Source organism: Centropristis striata, chromosome 8 (genome assembly GCF_030273125.1).
Source record: "Centropristis striata isolate RG_2023a ecotype Rhode Island chromosome 8, C.striata_1.0, whole genome shotgun sequence".
Lineage (NCBI taxonomy): Eukaryota > Metazoa > Chordata > Actinopteri > Perciformes > Serranidae > Centropristis > Centropristis striata.
In genome coordinates this window covers 32769157-32789888 of record NC_081524.1, presented here as the reverse complement: position 1 = coordinate 32789888, position 20732 = coordinate 32769157, and the positions used below count along the sequence as shown (strand labels likewise).

The window sequence follows — 20732 nt, the reverse complement described above, 5'->3', positions numbered from 1 at the left end:
TGGACCCGAAGACCTTGCCTCCATATACCTGTTCCTGCTCCTCTGCCCCGCCCCCTAAACAGTCTTCCCAATACACTGCGTGGGTCCACGACCCAGGGCTCCAACTGGCCAGCAAAGAGGAGGAAGAGGAGGAGTATGTCAGCGAAGCAAGTCTGTCGGCTGCACTCCAGGAGTTCACAGCCACCTACAGAGATGCAGAAACCATTACAGGTAATGTTGCATGCATATGTTGTAACTATAGGTTGACAAGACTGGAATCCATTTGGCAGTGGTGCATCCAGACTACATACATAAATATATAATCCTGCTGTCAGCAATGCTCTCCTTCTAAACATCCATCTGGTTGCATTGTCTGACTGAATAACATGGTTATGCATCAAACAAGTAATACATCAGACTTTGAAACAGTAATAACAGCCCACAACCTCTCATGGTTTTGGAATAAGCTGGGAGGAACATTGTAGTCTGAGAAAGAAGATGTGATGGTGAGAGTGAGATGTGTGGAGCTGTGAGAAGCTGTCCCTCTCTGTGACCCTTTTCTGAAGTCACATCCTGTCAGTAAAGCAGCCCCAGGGGGCCTCAGGCCTGTTTATACACCAACATGTTAGAGGAGCTCCCAGTGGACTGTCTCTGTCAACTCTTTCACTCATCTCCACTTCTCTTTTCTCTCTCCACTCATCCTTCTCTCCAAGGGAGCTGAGGGACACTAATGTTTAGTCTCCAGTGGCCACAATTTAGCTGTGCTGTGGCCCATCTTCTTTCTTTTCACAGCCTGAGCCTGTCTGGCCCAAGTATCTTCCAGACACTTTCAACAACTAAAGTGATAATAAAAATTAATGGACATTGATTTTTTTTTAATCACGCAGCTGTCTCCCATCCAGCAAGCAAACACTGATGGCAGACAAATATTTTATAATCATAATTTTACGGCAGACACCAGCTGAGACTATAATGAGTACTATAATGCATGGCCATTGCACTAAGTGATGAGTCCAGCACACCATCTTGTGTCTCTTGTGATTAAACTTATAAAGAAAACTGTCAAGTGCAGCAGAGCTAAGCCCCTGTTTGATGAGGAGCTTAGGACCCTGAGGAACAGTAAGGAATGGGGCCCAGAGGAAGGGAAAGAGAGCTTAATAGAACCTGGCCAAAAGCCACTTCAACAAGGCCATAACAGTTGCCAAGTACTTGTACAGCAGCAAACAGAAGAGTCAGTTGAGCGGTGATTGAGACTATTGCAGTTTCTTACACACACAAATAACAGGAAAAGGCTCTTCTTGTAGTTTCCTGCAGCATACACCCTCCCACCATGATCTCAGTTCCTTGTATTATATTCTCTACCCCATAGCAGCCACAAAGCAAAGCATTAAAAATCGCAGAAACGTAATCAGAAAAACACTCAGAAACTTGGCTCCAATGTTCATCCAAACATCTATTCAGTTACTCAACCAGCCTGCCCTTTTGCGCAGTCCGACAGGAGAGCTGGTCGTTGCCAGCTCCTGCAGCTGGTACACTGCCATGGTTTACTGACCATGTAAGACACTCACTCATCAAGACACTCTGAGAGACGTCTTTGAGGCAGAACTGCATCTTTCTTAATACACTTATGCATTGGTTTCACCACTCAGCTGTGGTGGTTGCTGCTAGCTTACAACAAATAGTACTAAGCAACTTCCTCAATGAGGGTATTGTTGGCTGGTTTTAGAATAACTTTCAGCATCATGAGCTTCTTCAGGAGTATTAATTATAAAATGTTATGTGCACCTGTTGATTTTATAGTCCCCTTGCTGGGAGAGGGTGCTAGCTTTATTATGGTCACCACATCCATCCATTAATGGCTACTCCCCAATGCATGCTGCTCACAGATGCTTAGGTTAGCAGGTGGTGGGCAAAGTAAAATGAACACTGTATAGTGCAGGATACTGCTCTGCAAATCCATAATGCAGTGATGACATATTTGGTCAAAATGGAGACCAGAGTCTTTGACTTGTTGACATTGTTTCATTATATTTAAAAAAACATTAAATGTTCTCAGATAAATAAGTAATTATGGTGTTGACAAATGTGCAAGAACTAGAAAACAGAGGCATAAAACCATAATGCTTTTAATGATTAATGAGTTTGTTACCAAACTGCAGTGATAGCACTCCAGCTCGTCAAGGCTAATAGATAAGATAGCTTTAAGGCTAATGTATTTACTTTAGTACAGTTTCCTGTGATTGAATAATACATTTTGATGTTCCAACATTGAGTTTGTTATTCCAATTATATAAGGCAGTAGCTAATTATTATAATAGAGAAAACAAGTAACGCCACTAAATGGTAATTTAGCATAGTTAGCAGTGGTAAACAATAACTAGCTTCTGTTTGCAGAGAAATTTACATGATTTAACTTTGCTAAGCTATAGCTACATCACATTTTAATGTATTTAAAAACATGTTTTTATGGAACTAGCTCATTAGTTCAAGTGGACAAGAAGCTGAAGAATATTTTAGGAAGTTAAAATTAAAACCCTTTTTATTATTTTCTTGCCTTCAGTATAGTCAATTGCAGTAGCCCTGTAAAGTTAGTTGACAATGTATGAGGTTTTTAGTGAGTTGTTTAGTGTAAGCTGTTTATCAGTGTTGAAGAATACTTTCTATTATGGGGAGAGGAATACCATTGCATTAAAGTCATTGCTTTATTTTTCTTCTATGGGGACGAAAGTGTATTTAGATTCAGGTGAATGTTGATGTTTTTAATATTGCACTCTTTTGAAATGTTCTGATGCCTGATGATTTGTATTTGGTAATGTCAAAAAAAATCATCAAAACATTCACTTAACTTCTGAACAGATTGGTGACATGTTAGTGCAATAAGCAACAGTGCAACACTTTGTTTTACACAATCAGATGACGTTTTTGACACCAAAGTCTTTCAAGGGCAGGACAGATGAGCAGGTTAGGGCAGTGCTGCCATCTACTGGTATGACTGGATTAGTACAACAAATGTAACTTTCCATTATAATCTGTTGCGTTTTAAGTTCTTTCGTGGTCTTTATGTCTCTCACTCATCCTTCTCTGTTTGTCACGTCTCTCTGCCTTACTCATTTACGAACATTTCCTCACTGAGAGGGAAAGTTTGTGTGAGAGTGTGTATGTGTGTATAATTTCACTAAGTCTAGAGGATGAATGAACACAAAGAGCTGAATAGAGCAGCTCATTGCCATGGGGCAGTTCCTGGGCGTGAGGTTAATTCTCCGTGGTTACAGCCAGCAGTGATGTAAAGAGTTGAGTAACTGTGAAATTATGGGATGCTTGGTGAGGAGGGAGAGATGAGGAGCAACCAGGCAGACAGGGGACAGAGAGCAAAGTTACGTAAGTGTCCAAACGGAGTAGAATTCAAATTGCTGAGTCTGCTTTCTAACTCTGATCGAATCACGGCATGCGAGAACATCCATTGTGCTGTAATGTTTAGACGAGAGCTTGGTTTGTATTGTCACACACACACACACGCACACACGCACACACACACACACACACACGCACACACAGAGTCAGGTACCATGAGGGTGAAATGGCAACATTAGCATCTGTGAGCGTATGGCTGCCTGTAAGTGCTGTTGGCTTTACTGAAGTCATTTTGTAGGATTTTGAATGAACTTGTGGTCCGTCAGATGTATGCCACATCCAACAGTGTTGCCATGGATACATTGTTTTTGTACTTAAAAAGTCTGAATCATCTGATGTAGAAGTGGCAACGAGGAGACTGGCTGGCTCCACAGTTGACAGAACAGGCTCAACTGCATTAGTTTGATTAAACCTCCCTGCAAAGGTGAATAAAATAACAATGAAATTATTACATTCTTTTTCTGCATCTGAATGAAATGCATTGAAAACACCCACTTTTGTGACAAATGCAGGCTGATTGATTTCACCCTAAAAGAACTGAAAATCCTTGCTTGTTTTCTGCTTCTGAAAGCAGCATGTGACGCTGTATGTTTACATATCTATTACACTACATCATGTCCTGTCCTGTCTGCGCCTCCTTACTTGATTGTTTTGAGCTCTTGTGTGCAACTTATTTTACACAGCAGGAGCGTGTTCGACAATAACTTGTTAGCCAGTTCTCATATTATATTCGATTTTACACCTTTTATCTTTTCTTGTATTGTCATACAAAAATACATTTCATTGCTTTTACTTAATGTTAGGTACAAATAATTGGATATATGTAGGAATACGTTTAAAGTTCTCCAATAAAACTGCAGTTCTCTTTGACATTCCGTAAGTTTATATTTATAATGATCACTCCCATTATTTTCAGCCCAGAAATGGTTTAACAACTTTTTAAAATGTTCAACAACGAATCACAAACACCAGTTTAAAGTTGAATCCAGAAAAAATGAATGTGGATCAGTTTGAGGTCAAATGGTCAGCTTTGCTCAAAAGCCATGTCCCTCTTGACTCCAAAGTCCACACGTGACCATCATATTGTGCAATTATAAAGCTTTGAAATCACATGAACAGGACTTCTGCTACCTGTTGTAGACAAACCAGCAGTGTCATGTCTGGTATTTTGTATTGTAATGGCACGCAGCATGTGTCAATACTAGTCCAGGCCACCAAGTGTTAAAAAATAATGATACAGAATTTTGCATTCTGTTAATTTTCCCTGTTTAAAGTTGAATTATTTGTAAAATTGTGGTGTATTCAGATTTATTATGGTTGGAATTTACATTTGTAATCACAACCCCCGAGGATTATTAGTGGTAATTTTGTTCATACAGCAGGAATGACACACACAATACGCGCGCACACACACACACACACACACACACACACACACACACACACACACACACACATTAGACGAGAGAGATTTACAGTGTTAGTGACATCTGAACACCTTGGTACAGCTTCCCACACGTAGATCTCGCAGGCTGTCGGTGATATTTGAGCACGCTGACATACTCTCCTGTGTTCCATGTGCTTACCCACTGTGACCAGCGGCACTTTTCAACTGTAATCTGGTCTCATTCTGGACAGAGTCGTGCTGCAGCTCCACTATAACAGACTGAATTATTTGGTTAAATAGCTTCATCTGGGAGAACTGGTTTGAAGTGTGGATTATAGTTTATAGTCAGGTCACTCTTTCTGTTGAGTTTGTTATAAAAGGTTCATAGAGTGACTAGAAAGCAGGATGCACCTTCTCTTTACCAAATATAGGCTGTGCTGCATTCAGACTGTCCAAAAATCAAATTTTTCATTGATCAAAAACACAACAACAACATAATCTCACCATTAGGCCTGTCACAATAAATAAGTTATTGACTTATCAAGGTCAGCAAAAATGAACAAGGTCATGTCTAAATATCATACCATATTGTGTTTACGTGTATGTTTGATTATATAACAATGTTTGCAACATTTTATCCAGCATGATGCCAGAAAACCAGGGTTTTTCTGACCATTATTATTATGTATATAACATCTGAATAATATTCTTAACCCTATAAAGCCTGAACCATGAAATAATTGCCAGAAAATTATATTTTTTTTAAACTTGAGTATTTATTGAACCTGCTGACAAAAAAAATAAAATAAATTTGCATATATTAATTCTAATTTGTATCATATTTGATACATCAGGTCTTTTTGTACAATTTGTTGCTCACAGTTTGTTTTTCTTGAACTAACAAAAACATAAAACCTAACATTTTTATCCTATTAAGACTTTCCTTTTAACATTTAATTCAAATATGCAAGAAAAAAATTATTTATCTGCTGATATGAAGTTTTCACCCAGCAATGAACCTGTATAATTTTTGCTACATCTGGTATTTTTGTGCAATTTGTTGCTCAGTTTGTTTGTTTTTAATCTCCAACACATGTGTACATCAGGTTTTTCAGGAAAAAAATATATCACTCTAATGATGTAGAGGTCTCAACAACATGTGTATCAAATATGATACACTTGGCTTTATAGGGTTAAGAAAGAAAAAGTTAATTGCTTTTTCAAAGGGTGGACATGCATTATTATGCTATTATAATTATATCAGTCTTAAAATGACAATAATGATGTATATTGCAATGGTTTTTAGGAAAATACATTGTCTTACAAAATAAGTTATTGTGATGCAAAATTGAAGTTGCATTTCACCAGAATCATATTGTCTCCGGATTGCTTTTGCCAGATATTAAGTCAGTGGCGGTAGTGCATAAATCCAAGCACAGTTTCAGTCACTATTGTTCCTAAAACTAATAAAAACATTTCTAAAACTAGAACTTGTATAGCTCAGATGACCATGTCCTATCTTGCATTAACAAAAGTGAATTTAGTAATTTTTTGGAAATCCTGATGACAAACAAATCGAACCAAATAGCCTCCTTCCTGAAGGTAAAATAAACCTGTTGCTCATCGATTTTATGTGTAAACTACTTGTGAATCGCCTGTTTAAATTAACCGGAAGTTTTGTAACTAGTAATTCTAAAGTGATTAGTGTAGTCCGCAAGCTTAGAAAGGAATTCACTCGTATCAGGTGCCATTCACTGCCAAACACGCTGGGATCTGTAGGATTAGATGAAAAACACACTGAGTGAGTTTTTGGCAGTTCTTCTGCTGCAGCTTTGCTCGTACTGTACAGGCCACGATTACTGCTGGAACTGGCTACATCTGTTTTTAGGACCTGTTGCTCTGCCAGTTAACATAGTTTTTACACTTTATCATCGTTCATCAGGTCTGTGTCCCACCATGCAAGAGAGCAACTGTCTGCTGGGGCAGCTAGAAAGACAAAGAGCAAAACAGGACAGCTTCAGGTCTGCTGCTACCTACAGTGTGTTTATACTTAAGCAGGACAGGAAGAGAGAGTGTGTGTTTAGTTAGTGCAGCTCGGAGTCCAGCTGGTTTTGTTGGCTGTCAGGGAAGAAGAGAGAGAGAGAGAGAGAGAGAGAGAGAGAGGGGAGAGTAAGCTGCGGGGCGGTCCATGTGGATATCGTCATTGGCATGTCAGGCATGACGACCAGTTTGGCTCGGGTCCCTTCTCCTCTTCACTCCTCCCTCCCTCTTTTCCTGTCTTTCTCGCCCTGTCTCAGACCCAGTGCCGTCCTCTAAAACTTTTAGCACTCCCTTCTCCCTCCCTGTCTCTCACCCTCCCAACACTCTTTCTCTCTTTCTCTGTCTCTCTCTCCTCTCCGTGTTTTTTCTCGCGACCTTGCTCTCTCCTGGTCCTGTGGAAAATGTGATTGGAGGGCAGCAGAGTTGGTGGTTGTCGGGCTTCAGGCACCATGAGTGAGTACACTGGGCACAGCATGGGTTTCTGTCAGTTTCAAGCTGGTCTCTAGTCAAGTTTATGCCGAGTCTGGCTAATGTCTTGATAAACAAAGTGAGACAGCTTCTCTCGCTGTCTCTATCTCTATCTCTATCTCTATCTCCCCTTTGTTTGCTTGTCTTCCTGTCTGTCTGTGAATCAGCTGTTCGGACTTGTACAGTTAAGACAGCTTCAGGGTTTTGCCTTTACAAGTTAACTGTTTGTTTTTGTCAGCCTTTGTCTGCTCAAAGGGGTGGCAAGTCTAAAACTTTAAAGCTTACGTTGTCGGTTTAAGAATAAGAGTTTACATTGAATGTATTCAAGAAAGGTCAACTTGGTCAAAAGTAGACACAAGTACTGTAACCGTTAGCAGGAGGCAGCCATGTTGGACATAAAGGACGCTGCATTTAAACTTGTCCTGTTCTGTTTAGCAACATTTTAGCAACAGATTGCAGCTTGTGAGCTTGAGTACCCTTCTACTCTTTGGTGAGCTAATTCTGGGCCTCTATCCAGTGATACTACATGACACTACACACCTCCACTACATGCTATATGTGCAGTGTTGGTACTTGTGTGGGTCAACTGTTATTAGAGCAGTAAGTCTGTTATATCTGTTTGATCCTAATGGTTTATTGATTTGCTGTAGTTTCTCTGTTGGAGCTGTATTATTATTACCTCAACCAAGGAGTTCATGTTTTTGTGTCACACATTACATTTCAGAGCAGATCTGATAGATGCTGCATGTACACAAATTATTTTTCACTGCAATATGGGGCATTTGTGCTGCGTTCATGTGGTTTTGGAATAATCTGAAAAATGACTCCCTGACTTGAAAAATTGAAATCAAATGAGAGTGTTAACTCCACATTGCATTTCTAATGTGTATCCTATAGAATGATCTGAACTTGATTTAGCATTTTGTCTGTCAGTCTTTCTGTCTTTGTGACTCAGTGTCCTCTGCACATGTTGGTGTGTTTATTGCTCAGTGTGACGGTAGCCTATTATTACACTTGAACTTGAACTTTGCTCTGGTGGTTTTGCTTTGCTGCTAATGTAACCATGACCCTGCCGGTTGTGTCTGTATTTACATTAGGATATTGGACTTGAACATCTTTTGGTCAAATATCAGCTTTGTTCAGTGTTTCCATATTATGGAATTTAGTCAAGTTAACACTGTGTTCTTAGAGAGCTTGCTTTATTAATTAAATACAAGTAGATAATGTATTACTTTGCTACTCTCTGCTGGATGTACAGTAGTGTGTTTCACATAATTGGTGTTTGGTAACAGACATCATGTGATAGAGTTAATTGTCTCCAGGGAAACACACAGATCAACAACACTTACACTACAGTCAGTCTCTGACAGGTTACAGGTCCTGGTTTACTCTTTTTACACTCTTTACAACTTATTTAGTGACAAAGTTTCCTTTGATAGCAATGAAAACATCCCAACTAAATTAAAACTAAATAAAGAACACACACACACACACACACACACACACACACAGCACGCTGTCTCCATTGACCTTTTGTCAGCACACAGAAGGGTTTGTGCTATAATTATCCTCATCCACGTCCTATCGCTACTCATTTTAGGAGCTGAGGTGCATTGATCATATTTCATATCAGAGGATAAAGTTTGGGACTCTGACCAGTATCTTCTCCATCAGGAACAGGTTTGGGCGATTATAATTTGGGTCCATTTATGGTCAATGAGCTGAAATATTTTGAAACTTTATATTAAACTTAATTTGGCTCCTGGTTTTACAATACCAGTTATTGCAATAGAGATCCGGCTTATTGTCTTAATAATGTTACTGATTTAGTTTTAGTGGTTAATATTTTGGATTTAATACTTTAGTAGTGTTATCACATAATGGATAACACAACTAAAGCACCCATCCCGTGCATTGTTATAAAACTAAGGAACAAAAATCAAATACATGATGATGAAACACAAAAGAAGGCTCAGTCTACTGCTTTACTGTGTATTTTGTTGAGTAAAAGAATGATCATGTGTAAGGAAGATTCAAACCAAAAATACATAAGAATAAGAATAGTTTTCTGCCTTTTTCTACCACAGTAAGATGTCATGAATAAGTAAAAACTGTGATCATAAAATGTTCCTTTTCTAATGGCATTGGCAGGAGTTGCATTGCAGTACTTACTTCTGTGGTGAAACCTCATTGGCTGTGCTTGCTGAATGATTCCCCAGCTGTTTGTGTGTGTGTGTGTGTGTGTGTGGGTGGGTGTGTGTGTATGTGTGTTTCCCCCTTTTTCAGCACAGTCAGTCATTCAGTCTGGATTAGCAAACTGTGAGAGACAGCATTGTTAGAGAGAGAGACAGACAGATGGAGAGACAGACAGGAGAGTAGAGCAACAGGGACAGAAATAGAGGCGAACAGAGAGACAAAGGACATTATTTTTTACTGTATGTTAATTCTCATTCTATGTCCATGCTAATTCTGTCTATCCAAGATTTTTTAAAGTCCACATTTCTGTAGAAAAAGGGATCAAACCCTCAGTTCAGTGTGTGAACAGAGAGAATGTGTGCTCTAATAGAGACTGGAATGGATTCCCCCTTTAACAGCAAATTGATGTGTGAACAGAGAGGCGCATAGCTGAAAGCTTAGGTAAGATTATTCAGTTTTCCACAGCAGCAGACAAATGTGGCTCTCTGGTTGACTCAGTGGTTTCGGTAAAAGGCTGCTGTTGACTTTAAGAAGCTACAGAGTTCAGACTGGTTTAGCTGCCCTGTCAAAGAGGACTTGTGATTTATAAATGATTGTAAGTCTTTTACTGTTTTTCCTAATTGGGATTGACTAAAAGTAGCAGAAGTTGTTTGTCTGATTAAGAATATTTGACTTTAGGTAATAATGGGTCTAAATAATGTGGGCTATGTTTGCATCGTTGCAGCCAGTAACAGATAAGGTTGTGACACAACACTCAACTCTATTTTCATTTTTTTCATTCAAACTGTACAGCCCCAATCTAAGCTTTTAATGAATTTAACCGTGGATGCCAATTGGCACAAATGAACCTCACTTTCAGTTGATCTCCATGTCTGAGTGCTGCACAGTAAATACAAGGAGTGGTAGAATGGACTAGAAAATATCTTTAATACCCGCAACGAAGGGAATTTGTCTTTGGCTCATTAAGCTCGTAAAACCTCAGCATAAAAAGTGAACGAGCAATCAGTAAAAAAAAACTGGCACATAGACAAGTTTATAATAAATGTTAAAAAAAATAATAATTTATGTCTGGTATACATCTCATCAGTCACCTTGTTGCTGTTAAAATATTTAAATTATTTGGTGGGTTAGTTCCTATTTTTACCACTAGAGGGCATTCTATGCTTGCAGTTGTAACGGACTGATATGAAATGTCTTCTTGGGATGGATTATAAAGGACAGAAGCTATGACCCAGAGATGACATTTTTAAAACGTTTATGATAAATCTTTATCTCTGCTGAAGAAAATCTTACCTTTGTCAGCTGTTGTTACTTATTCCATATTTATTATGACTTTAAAACAATGTATTGTGAAAAAAAGAGCATTTACTGTACAGTGTCTGTCTTCTCTTTGTGCAGATGTGTGTAACAGTACTGATTTGCCGGAGCTTGAGATTATCAGCTTATTGGAGGAACAGCTGCCCGTCTACAAGCTGAGGGCCGACACCATCTTCGGCTACGAGCAAGATGATTGGCTACACACGCCGCTGGTGGACTCCGACTCTGCCCTCGACCTGACTACTGAACAGATAGAGGAGACCCTCAAATACTTCTGTAAGTTCATCACATACTGTGGATTCAAACTATTGAAATACAGTGTCCAACTTCTTTTTCTTCTAGATATGATGTTGATTTTTTAAGAGTTTGATTTTGTAATACAGACCCAAACCAAAAATTGTCTCAGGCCAAAAAGATTCATTTTGACCTGGGACAAGTAGGAATTATACAGAGAGAGCTGGTCATCTGCCCATCAGTGTTGGTGCCTCAGCTGAACACGGTTGCCACAACAAACATACTCTCTCTCTGTCTCTCTCTCTTTCTCTCTCTCTCTCTCTCTCTCTCTCTCTCTCGCTCTCTCTCTCGCTCTCTCTCTCTCTCTCTCGCTCTCTCTCTCGCTCTCTCTCTCTCTCTCTCTCTCTCTCTCTCTCTCTCTCTCTCTCTCTCTCTCTCTCTCTCTCTCTCTCTCTTGCACTCAGCCCTCCGCTGTGTAGTTATGCACGTGTCTGCTCTCGTCTTATCAAAGTAAGAGCCGCCTTGTGGTCAACAGCCACGCCAGCTGTAAACCACACACACCCACTTGCACACAACTGGAAGTAAATGTACACACAAGCTCTGATACAACACGTGCACACACGGCACACGACAAAGCGAGGGAACGTAAAGTGTTTTTCTGTTCACCATCAATAATTCAGCTGTAATTCACGTCTGCTTGAAAGTGACTCAGGGTAAAAACAGTGTATATAAATAGATCAAGCGTCTTATGAATAGGCCCAACAGAGAACTGTAATTTCACCTTGTTGCCCCATGCTGACACGGTCACTTTGGCCTTGACATTAATCACAGCTGGCCAGGCTAAGAGGCAACGACAAGGTCATGTTACATAAGAAACAGCGAGAGACATTCTGCAAGCTGTGTTTTGTTAAGCAGTCACCATTGTTTTTGTGCTTAATTATCAACTGTATTCTCCACATATTTTTTGCCCACTTATCCTCACCCTGGAGGCGTGTGGCTTCTCATTATTGCCTCAAACAGATGGCCGGGTATCTGCACCCTGGGGCCATGAAGGAGGAGAGATCATGTTGGTTTCATCCGGTCATAAAGCTGAAGCTGTGTTTGGGATATAATCTCTCAGATAAAATACTCTATTATGACCATCTCAGAAGGTCATGGATTTATTTTTGACAACTATATTTCATTTCATTTCATTTTAATAATACTTCTTTTCGAACCGAAAAAAACAAAAACAACATAGACTACAACAGCGTAGGCTCGATGCATATACATATTCATACACATACTCACATAGACACCATTAAACAGATGTACATAAACATATAAACATTTACACACATACAGTATATATAGCCCTATACATATACATGCATCTGCCCCGTTTAAGTAATAAGATAGAAATAAGAACCAGTTAACTTAATATTCACTAAGCATTTCCTTATATCATTTTGGTTCGAAAAAAAAGGGAGTAGGCTGAAGTATAAAATACTTATCTAGGCCTCTCCCCTGATACTCAACACTTCAAAAATAAGAAATTGTATCTCTATATATAGCCACTTAATGTCAAATAAATATGTATGTCCTGTCTATCTCTACCTGGAGCTCCAATTGGTTAAACTATCTAACAGCATTATGAATTTACAGTGTTACACCACAGAGTTGATTTATTTAAGTATTAAACCTGCTCCATAGAGATGATGGCATGAAGGAAACTGACCAATAGAGCGCAGCTGTATGTTGTGATGACATCATACCCACATGTCTCACCAAACAGAGGAGAGGAGTTGCATCACTGATAGCCATCCCTGCAATAATGTAGCTGGTGATCAGTATTGACAATAATATAAGAAATAACATCTGCATTTTTATGGATAGTATTGTTTCGTCTTTTCGTATTATTTCATCTTTTTTTGGTTTAGCAACTGCAAACCTACCCAAAGAGTGGTCATTCAATTATTTTACATTTAAATTAAATTATATATACATTTCTAGTTTATATTGCATGTATTTCTATTCCCAAGGAAATTAAAAATTGCTTTTAGCTATATCTGGTAGCAATACCCTGCTAAAGAAATACAATTTTCTTACTAAACTTACTTATGAATGTATATACATGTATATCTTTATAATGCAGTAGTGACCATATGTATTCATATAACTAATCAGGGGGTGATGTAGCCTCGCTGTTACACAAGTAAAATGTGCAGCTGTTACATGTCGTCTTTGGCACGTTCGCGTTGAAAGTCTCTTTATTAGCAAGAGTTGCACTTTTATACATCATAAAGGCACATTATTATAGCCAACATGCTCCCAGTAAGCATCAGTCTGTGGCTACTGGTTCTGTCCCTGTGTTCCTGTGCCTCATTTTGTAAATATTAACATGTATTGAGATATACTTAATCCTTCCATCCTGTGCATCTTTGCTTTCTCTGTTAGCACTTTCAAGCTGGCTGACATTGAATTCAGCTCATTGTCATTAATATGTTTCATATTTTTCATTTGGTTTTTGCCACATCATTGTTCTGTCGGCCATGCACTGTGCATGTGCTCACTTCGTCTCTCCCCAGCTAAAGCAACCAATCATCGAACGCCTATTGTGTTCATTCATTTTGGGTTAGCCACGTCACTTCTGCCAGCACTGCACTGCTCTCCTGCTAACTGCTCTTACACACTGCTGATCATAGTCAGGCCTTGGAGTCTGAGCCTGTTACTATAGCAACCTCACAGAAGGACAAAGTAGAGGAGAGGAGGGGGCAATGTTACATACACATGGAGGGCGGGAGCCAGCTAGTGATACTGCTCCCTCTGATTGGCTGTAGGCATCATGTAACTCCGCCCACTTCACTGTGTCATGATTATCATCATTTCTGCTGCAAAACCCGTGACTGCTGCTGCTGCTCGCTCTCTCACTCTCTCTGAATCTCTGTGTTTATTGAGTCATTGTTAGAGATGCGGTGGTCCATGTGCAGAGTTCGTGCTGTCACTGAGAAAGAAATGTTGCAAAAGAGAGGATCACTGTGCTAATATGACCTCAGAGGGACTCGGCCAGAGGACAGACTGTCAGGAGCTGAGGATGATGAATTAACAGGAAGCTATAAATGGATGGAGACATGAGGATAGAATCTGGCACGTTTGCTGAAGCTTTGGAGTGACTGAGGAAAACTAATGGAGAGAAAAGAAAGAAGACAGACAGAGACCAAGGGACGCAGAGCGGCACAAACAGCTAATTCCAACCGACACATTTTCTGAAACGGTGAAGAATGACAAAAAAATGGACAAAAGCGACAATAAAGTGTTTTTATTCTGCTGACAACTGATGACGCAAGTAACGGTTCTGTGGCATGACATGCAGAAATGGCACCAGCGCCACAACAAATCTGGAGCGTGATACGCTGACAGTTTGCTGTTAATGAGTGTGGGACAGGAAGGACATATGATGAGAATGGGCAGACTGTCACCAATAACGACTGTGTGCCAGCTGGTAACTGCTACGCATGCTGGGATAGCAGAACTGGACACTAACGGACTCCATCAGTAACTAGTAAAAACCCAGTGGAAACTGGTTGTCTCAAAGCATGCTGGGACATTGGGTTTGCCAGAGATGTTACATTTAAGTATGCATGGACATTGGAAACAAAACAGCTGTGTGTGAGAGCAGTGAGGATGAACAGGCAAGGCCAGACCAGAGGTCGGAGGTTTGTCAAGACAGACTACTATGAACTGGACTGGTACTATGAGGAGTGTACTGATGGTAAGATGATGCAGAGAGTTGACTCAACCCACAGTACTGATGTTACTGGCTGTGTAGACATTGTAAGAGGTTGATTTTATATAAACTACAAAGCTTTCTGTTGGATAGTTGAACTCAATTGTGAGAAGAGTGTGAGATATAGAAATGCAAACATAAGAGATGGCTTTTGTGTAGCTGACTGCACCAAAAGAAGACACAAGCTGCCTAGAAACTACTAGTAGTTCTACATTCTGCTGATTGAGTTTGGTATTTTGGAATCAAAGTTCATCAATGCAACTCATGATTTGGTAATGTCATTTGCATGTTGTTTGGTAAGCACTGGCCAGGTTTTATAACATGCCCTCTGCCAAGACAGACTGAGGTTAAAGTTAAGGGAGGATTAAGATCAGTTGATATTAAAACAAGCTTGAAGAAAAGATATAGATAGACATTTAACCCCTGAATATAATACTGGATTATAAAATACTTCAGTGCAAAAAACAATTAAATACTTTCAGCTAAACCCCTAGTGGAGTCATCTTTAAGTTATTTCTTTCTGCTAGTTTCCATCTAAGATAATCCAGAGAATGTGACCTTGTGGACTGGCATTCAGAGAATATCAAGGCAGATGTAACAGTAAGGACAAACACAGCAGCATTAAAGCTGTAGCTACAGCAGGATGTGGCTGCTGGATACTAGGTGTTGAACAGGTGCTCTGTGGCAGCTGAGTCAGTGTGGCTGCTAAAATAGGCCCACAGAGTAGCTTATATGACTAGCTGTGGGTGTAAATGTTGGAAGTGGGGCTGGAGATGGTTGTGATTTCCTTTCTGTTGAATGTGAATCACTATGAGAGGGTTGTTTGTGCTGATGTCAGCTACCTGCTTATTATGGCTGCTGAAAGAGAGGGAGATATCAGCAGACCTGGAGACTCAGGTGGCAAAAACTGCTTATTTTAAGAAGAGATATGTACCTAAGGTGTAGGCAGCGGTTAGACCTTGAAAGTGCCAAAATAGCTGGTTGAAAGGAAGCCTGATTTGTTGAGACAAAGTGAAAGCAGTGAAATAATATCCATATTGGAGCACACAACATTTTTTAAGCAACCTTAACATTAAAAGGGCATTTTATGAAGATTGAGGATAACACAAAACAAAAAAATGCAAGCTGCAAATCTGTAAAATTCCCCCATTCATGGCAGAATTTGGTGCAGTGATGTGCATTTATGTAATGTACCCCAGTTTCTTACAACAGCCAGTTGTATTGTATTGCAGTAGCTGCAGTATGCAATCTGTGTGGATAATGATCCACACATACATGCAGTCAGGACATGTGGGAGACTGATGGTCCCTGGTACTGCAACATGTGACTAACAGCAGTGTTTGGTTTATTACCAGCCTGTTGGCACTTCCAAGTCTATAACTGTGCACACCTTTATGCCATTATCTGTGTCTCTCTCTTTGTTTAAGGCAGCTTTGTTATGGTCCATGTCCTCATGTGCTCTGTCATCCATTTCACTCAATACCGCTATAATCTGCAACAATAGCTGTCAATTTGGCTGAGCGCAGGTGCTTTCTGTGAATTTGATGGTATATTTTGGTAGAATTGACCATTTAATGTGAAGGTTTGGTGCATTTAAGGAGAGAATGCGATCTATTACTTGTTAGGTCTACTATATTATGTATGTGTGGCAGAGATGCTCTGTAGAGAGTCTTACATAACAGTTTGAGACAGCTCAGCACCTCCCCAATGTGAGCTGCGCTGCTTAAATGTCTGCAATATTATCTAGCCGTTGCTGGTACAGCAGGTTTGGAAATCAGACTTTTTGGAGACAACTGTTTCCTGACAATCGATTTTACAACTGGGCTTGATGCTGAAATGATCAAAAAACCAAGCAAGGGAGGGGGAGCATACAGTTTATTTGATAAATCTTCCAATGGAGTGTTGAGGCAGAAATAGAAAGCAGCTGGTTTGGTGTTATTCTGAGATGTGCATGGGAGGGAGGTGGAAGTAGGTTGGCTTATATTTAGCCCAATGATTTGCATCCCGCTCTCAGCAGCCCCTGTCGATATCAGCCCGCCAAGTATTCTTCGCAGCCTTCAAAACAAATGAGTGAATGGATGGAGGGCAACTGGGACAGGGGGCTTGGGCTGAAAAGAGGGCAAACTATTGTTCTAGTGAGGAAGTGACAGGGCAGAGGGATAATTATAGGAAACCACAATGAAGCTGCCAGACAAAGCATGCATTTTTGTGTCAGCATTTAATTTGGTTTTAGAAATAATAATCCCTGTAAATCAGTTGTTTGTTTTCAAGTCTATACTGGTAACAGCTTTGAAATCGTAACTTGTCTTCCCTAGATTTCATGAGTTGGCTTTTGCTTTTGGAGTCTAAGCTTATCACTGGAAATTATCTGATCTTGGAAGTTTTGTTAACTGGGAAATGACCTTCTATATTTTAGAAATTTAGTATGCAACGCAGTCAGCCACAGCAATGAAAAATTCCAGCAATATTAAAAGTGGAAACTTTTTTCATGGGAATTAGCCAGGATTTATGGGGAATTTTTAATCACGGGTTTAGAATTCATTTATATCAGAAATGTTTTACAACGAAGAATGAATGTTAATAGGTTATTAATGAATAGTAGTATAGTAGAATAATAGTAGTTATATATTGTACTTTACCTTGGCTATCTGCTGGTTAGCTGAAATATTAAAACAATCTAACATGTATTCACTCCAGTAATATAATTAAAAGTCAATTTCATCCTTTGGCTCAGACAGTGTGTTGGCAGCAGTGTGGGCTGTACATGTGATGGGAGGATGTAATGTTCTTGCAGAGGGTTGTAATTTACTGAATTCCTTTTTAATAGGATCCTTTTTACATGATGTGCATGTGGTGGAAGCGTGCACTGCTGAGGGCAAAGCATGGCTACAATTTGATAAAAATGGGCATACTTTTAACTAAAACATGCCATAAGTGCTACATTCTTATGTGTTTTTCTCCCCAAAGAAGTTAACTATAAAAAGTTGATTTTCTTTTAATTATTGAACTTAACTGACTTAACTTCCCTTGGAAACTTTCCCACCCTTTGCAACCCATGTCAGTTAAAAGAACCGATAGTAGTTCCCTGGCTGCTGGCGCTCTGTTGTTAATGTTTCTGTTCCAAAAAAAGTGAATAGGAAATGAAATAAGAGGCCAGAAGGACACAAGAAGAGATGTGGAGCCTTGAGCCATACCTACATGTTTTAGTAGGTGAATATCTTATCATTTATCATTTTAACCGTGTACATGTAATCATCTCAAATGTTGTTTGTGTAAATTCTTCATCCAATGTAGTCATTGCTTCCAAACTGCTGTACAAAGCACGCCAACAGAGACTTGACAAACAAACGAGGTGAGAAGCGGGAGTGTGTAGGAAAGGGAAAACAGAAAAACAAGTGGAGTGTAACGAGTGAATGTGACCAGAAAAGCAATGGGACTGCTCTGAAGCACTGAGCGCTGTTTGTCCAGGACTCCTTTGTCTCCTGTAGCACAGCATCCATAGGACCATTGATCAGAGTTACTCAAGCATACAGGACGGTACTGAGCTGGCATCAGCTACACCAATTACAGTAATTATAACACTTGAGAAGTGACTAATGGGCAGAAAATTTGGCTGCTTTGATGCAACCCATATTCGTTTTTGAAGGATTGGGTCTTCCAGCTTGTACGAGCTCGGCTCAGATGGACATGGGACATTGACATACAGTATTTACAGTTATTCTGTATTTGTCTCAGTGAATGTGAGTCTGGAAAACATATAGCTATTTTACAATTATCATAACATTTCAACAGTTTATTTGAATGTACAGTACCTGCACAAAGGTTGACTCTTTTTGAAGCAGCAGTGTCAGAAGTTCTGTTCTGTTTTGTTGATGCTCTGGGATTTCATTACAAACTCATCCCGTCTCTCTGGACTGTACATGCACATGTTTGCATCTGGGTAGTGCTGCTAGATTGTTTGAAAAAAACAACAACTTTAAAATAAAATGCATTGGTTAAGTAATGAAATGATACGTGGAATCAATGCTGAATCATGGCTTCCACTCTGTATGTGCAGTTCACAGAGAACACAGGTATAGCTGTGGTTACATAAAGACGAGAGAGAGAACTCTGCCTCTGTAACAGCATCACCTGCTGTTTGTAGAGAAGGTTCCTACTAGAGCAGAGTGAAAACAAACTGAAACACCATAGCAAAGTTTATTGTGTTTTGATTTGAATCTTTTTAAATTCTTTAAAGTGTGTCAGGAGTACCACTTTATGAAAATGCAATTATACAGAATAGTGCTATATTTATTTTTATCATTTTAATGGCAAGTTATGATTCAAAGAAAAAGAAAACATTGTTTCATTTCTGCTTCATATTTTATGCTTATTAAGAGTGATAAGGAAGAGGGAAAATACTTTCTGTCCATTCCATAAATGCTTGTCTGTCATCATGACCTCACAGTTGGTGCATATTAAACATGCTTTAGCTGATTTTTTAAATGTATTTATTGTTGTTTGCACTTAAAAAAACATACAATCGTTAGGAAATAACAGTACAAGAAACAGTAAAAGACAATGCAGGAAAGATCAAAAAGCCCAAAGGGCTTATACGCGACCCTCCCTCTTAAACCTATAAGTAACTATACTTTACTTAAATTACATAGCTAGATGAAAATAAAAAACAAATACAAACAAAATTTGAACAAAACAAATACAAAGGTGTAGAACATCTATAGGGATTTTTTGAGCTTGGTCTTAAAAGTATTTAAAGAGGAACATGATTCTGTTAGATGTGTTATGTCATTCCACAACTTCATCTTGCTATTGCAGGTTGGAGGTTAAATATGCATAATCATCCACGTATAAAGGTTTCACTGTGACTGGCACGCCCTGGAAACAGGTGCAGGTCTATTATTGTTTGCTCTGCCCTATTGTCTCCATAGTGGCTGAGTGAGACTGTACCAAGTAAGTTTCACTAGAGGGGGGTTATAGAAGGACTTGCTTTCAATGGAGCCTACCTGTGTAAAAGGTGTGTCTCTCTTAGATCTGATTTGCTCCTATAGGTGCCAGCATGAAACACTTTAACCATTAAAGTGGAAAAGGTTGGCAGGTTGAGGATTACAGAGATAAAGGTGTATTAGAGGTTGTTTTAAATGCTCTTATCTGATGTATTAAATCAATTTAAACATGGTTTTGACTTTAAAAAGCTGATGGGCGGCCTCCTCTGTACAGTAGGTGTCTGTGTGCACCCCTCTGTCTGTGGTAAAGTAGTGTAGTCCAAACACTGACCAGTCACAGAGGAGACGGGGAGGAGTCGGGTTATCTGGTTGTCTCACAGAGTTACCTCAGGGGACAAATGATACACACACTTTTAGAAACTCACTCAGAGGACATTATTTAGTACTTGACAGATACACTCAGACGGACTTTGCCAGTCTTGTACAATGGAGTGTTTAGAAAGACATACTGCCTACACAGCCACTGTCCTCTTTGAAACAGGCACTTTGTTAGATGTGTACTTTCACATCTAGGCAAACTTAGATTAGGTATTGATTCTTAGATTAAAACACACACAAACACACCCAGAAATGCACACAGCACAGGCAGGAGCCATGGCGGTGCACCTGCAGGCTCTGTGGTTTAGTGGATAGCCTCAGTGCCAGAGAGGAGGATGGCACAGCTCACTGTTGCTGGCACTGAGGACGAGCTGGAGTACTCCAATCTGACAGAGGACGACGAGGAATATGTTGGTCTAACCAGTCATGAAAGCACGGAGCTGGAGGAAGAAGAAGAGGAGTATGTCTGTCTTCCCGGTGATGGAAGCACAGAGCAGGAGGAGGAGGAGGAGGAGGAGATGGATGAAGAGCAAAAGATTTTATGTGAAGGTAGTCTTCTTTATAATCGAGGGCATCATCTTGTGTTTGTGTCTGTGTGCTGGTTGGCTTGGCT

General features: G+C 39.7%; 1 protein-coding gene across 5 annotated transcripts in view; it reads left to right on the top strand.

Moving 5' to 3' along the window:
* LOC131976086 (trafficking kinesin-binding protein 1-like) overlaps positions 1-20732 on the top strand; it is a 39760-nt gene continuing 19028 nt past the window's right edge. For 2 of the 5 annotated variants that reach the window (XM_059338993.1, XM_059338999.1), the window contains exon 1: positions 18762-20668. In XM_059338993.1, the coding sequence (XP_059194976.1) occupies positions 20455-20668 (214 nt within the window). In that variant the 5' untranslated portion in view covers positions 18762-20454. Of the gene's footprint in view, positions 211-7148; positions 7271-10879; positions 11075-13933; positions 14784-18761; positions 20669-20732 lie in introns of those variants that run through there. The other 3 variants (XM_059338997.1, XM_059338994.1, XM_059338995.1) reach the window with 3 other exon arrangements.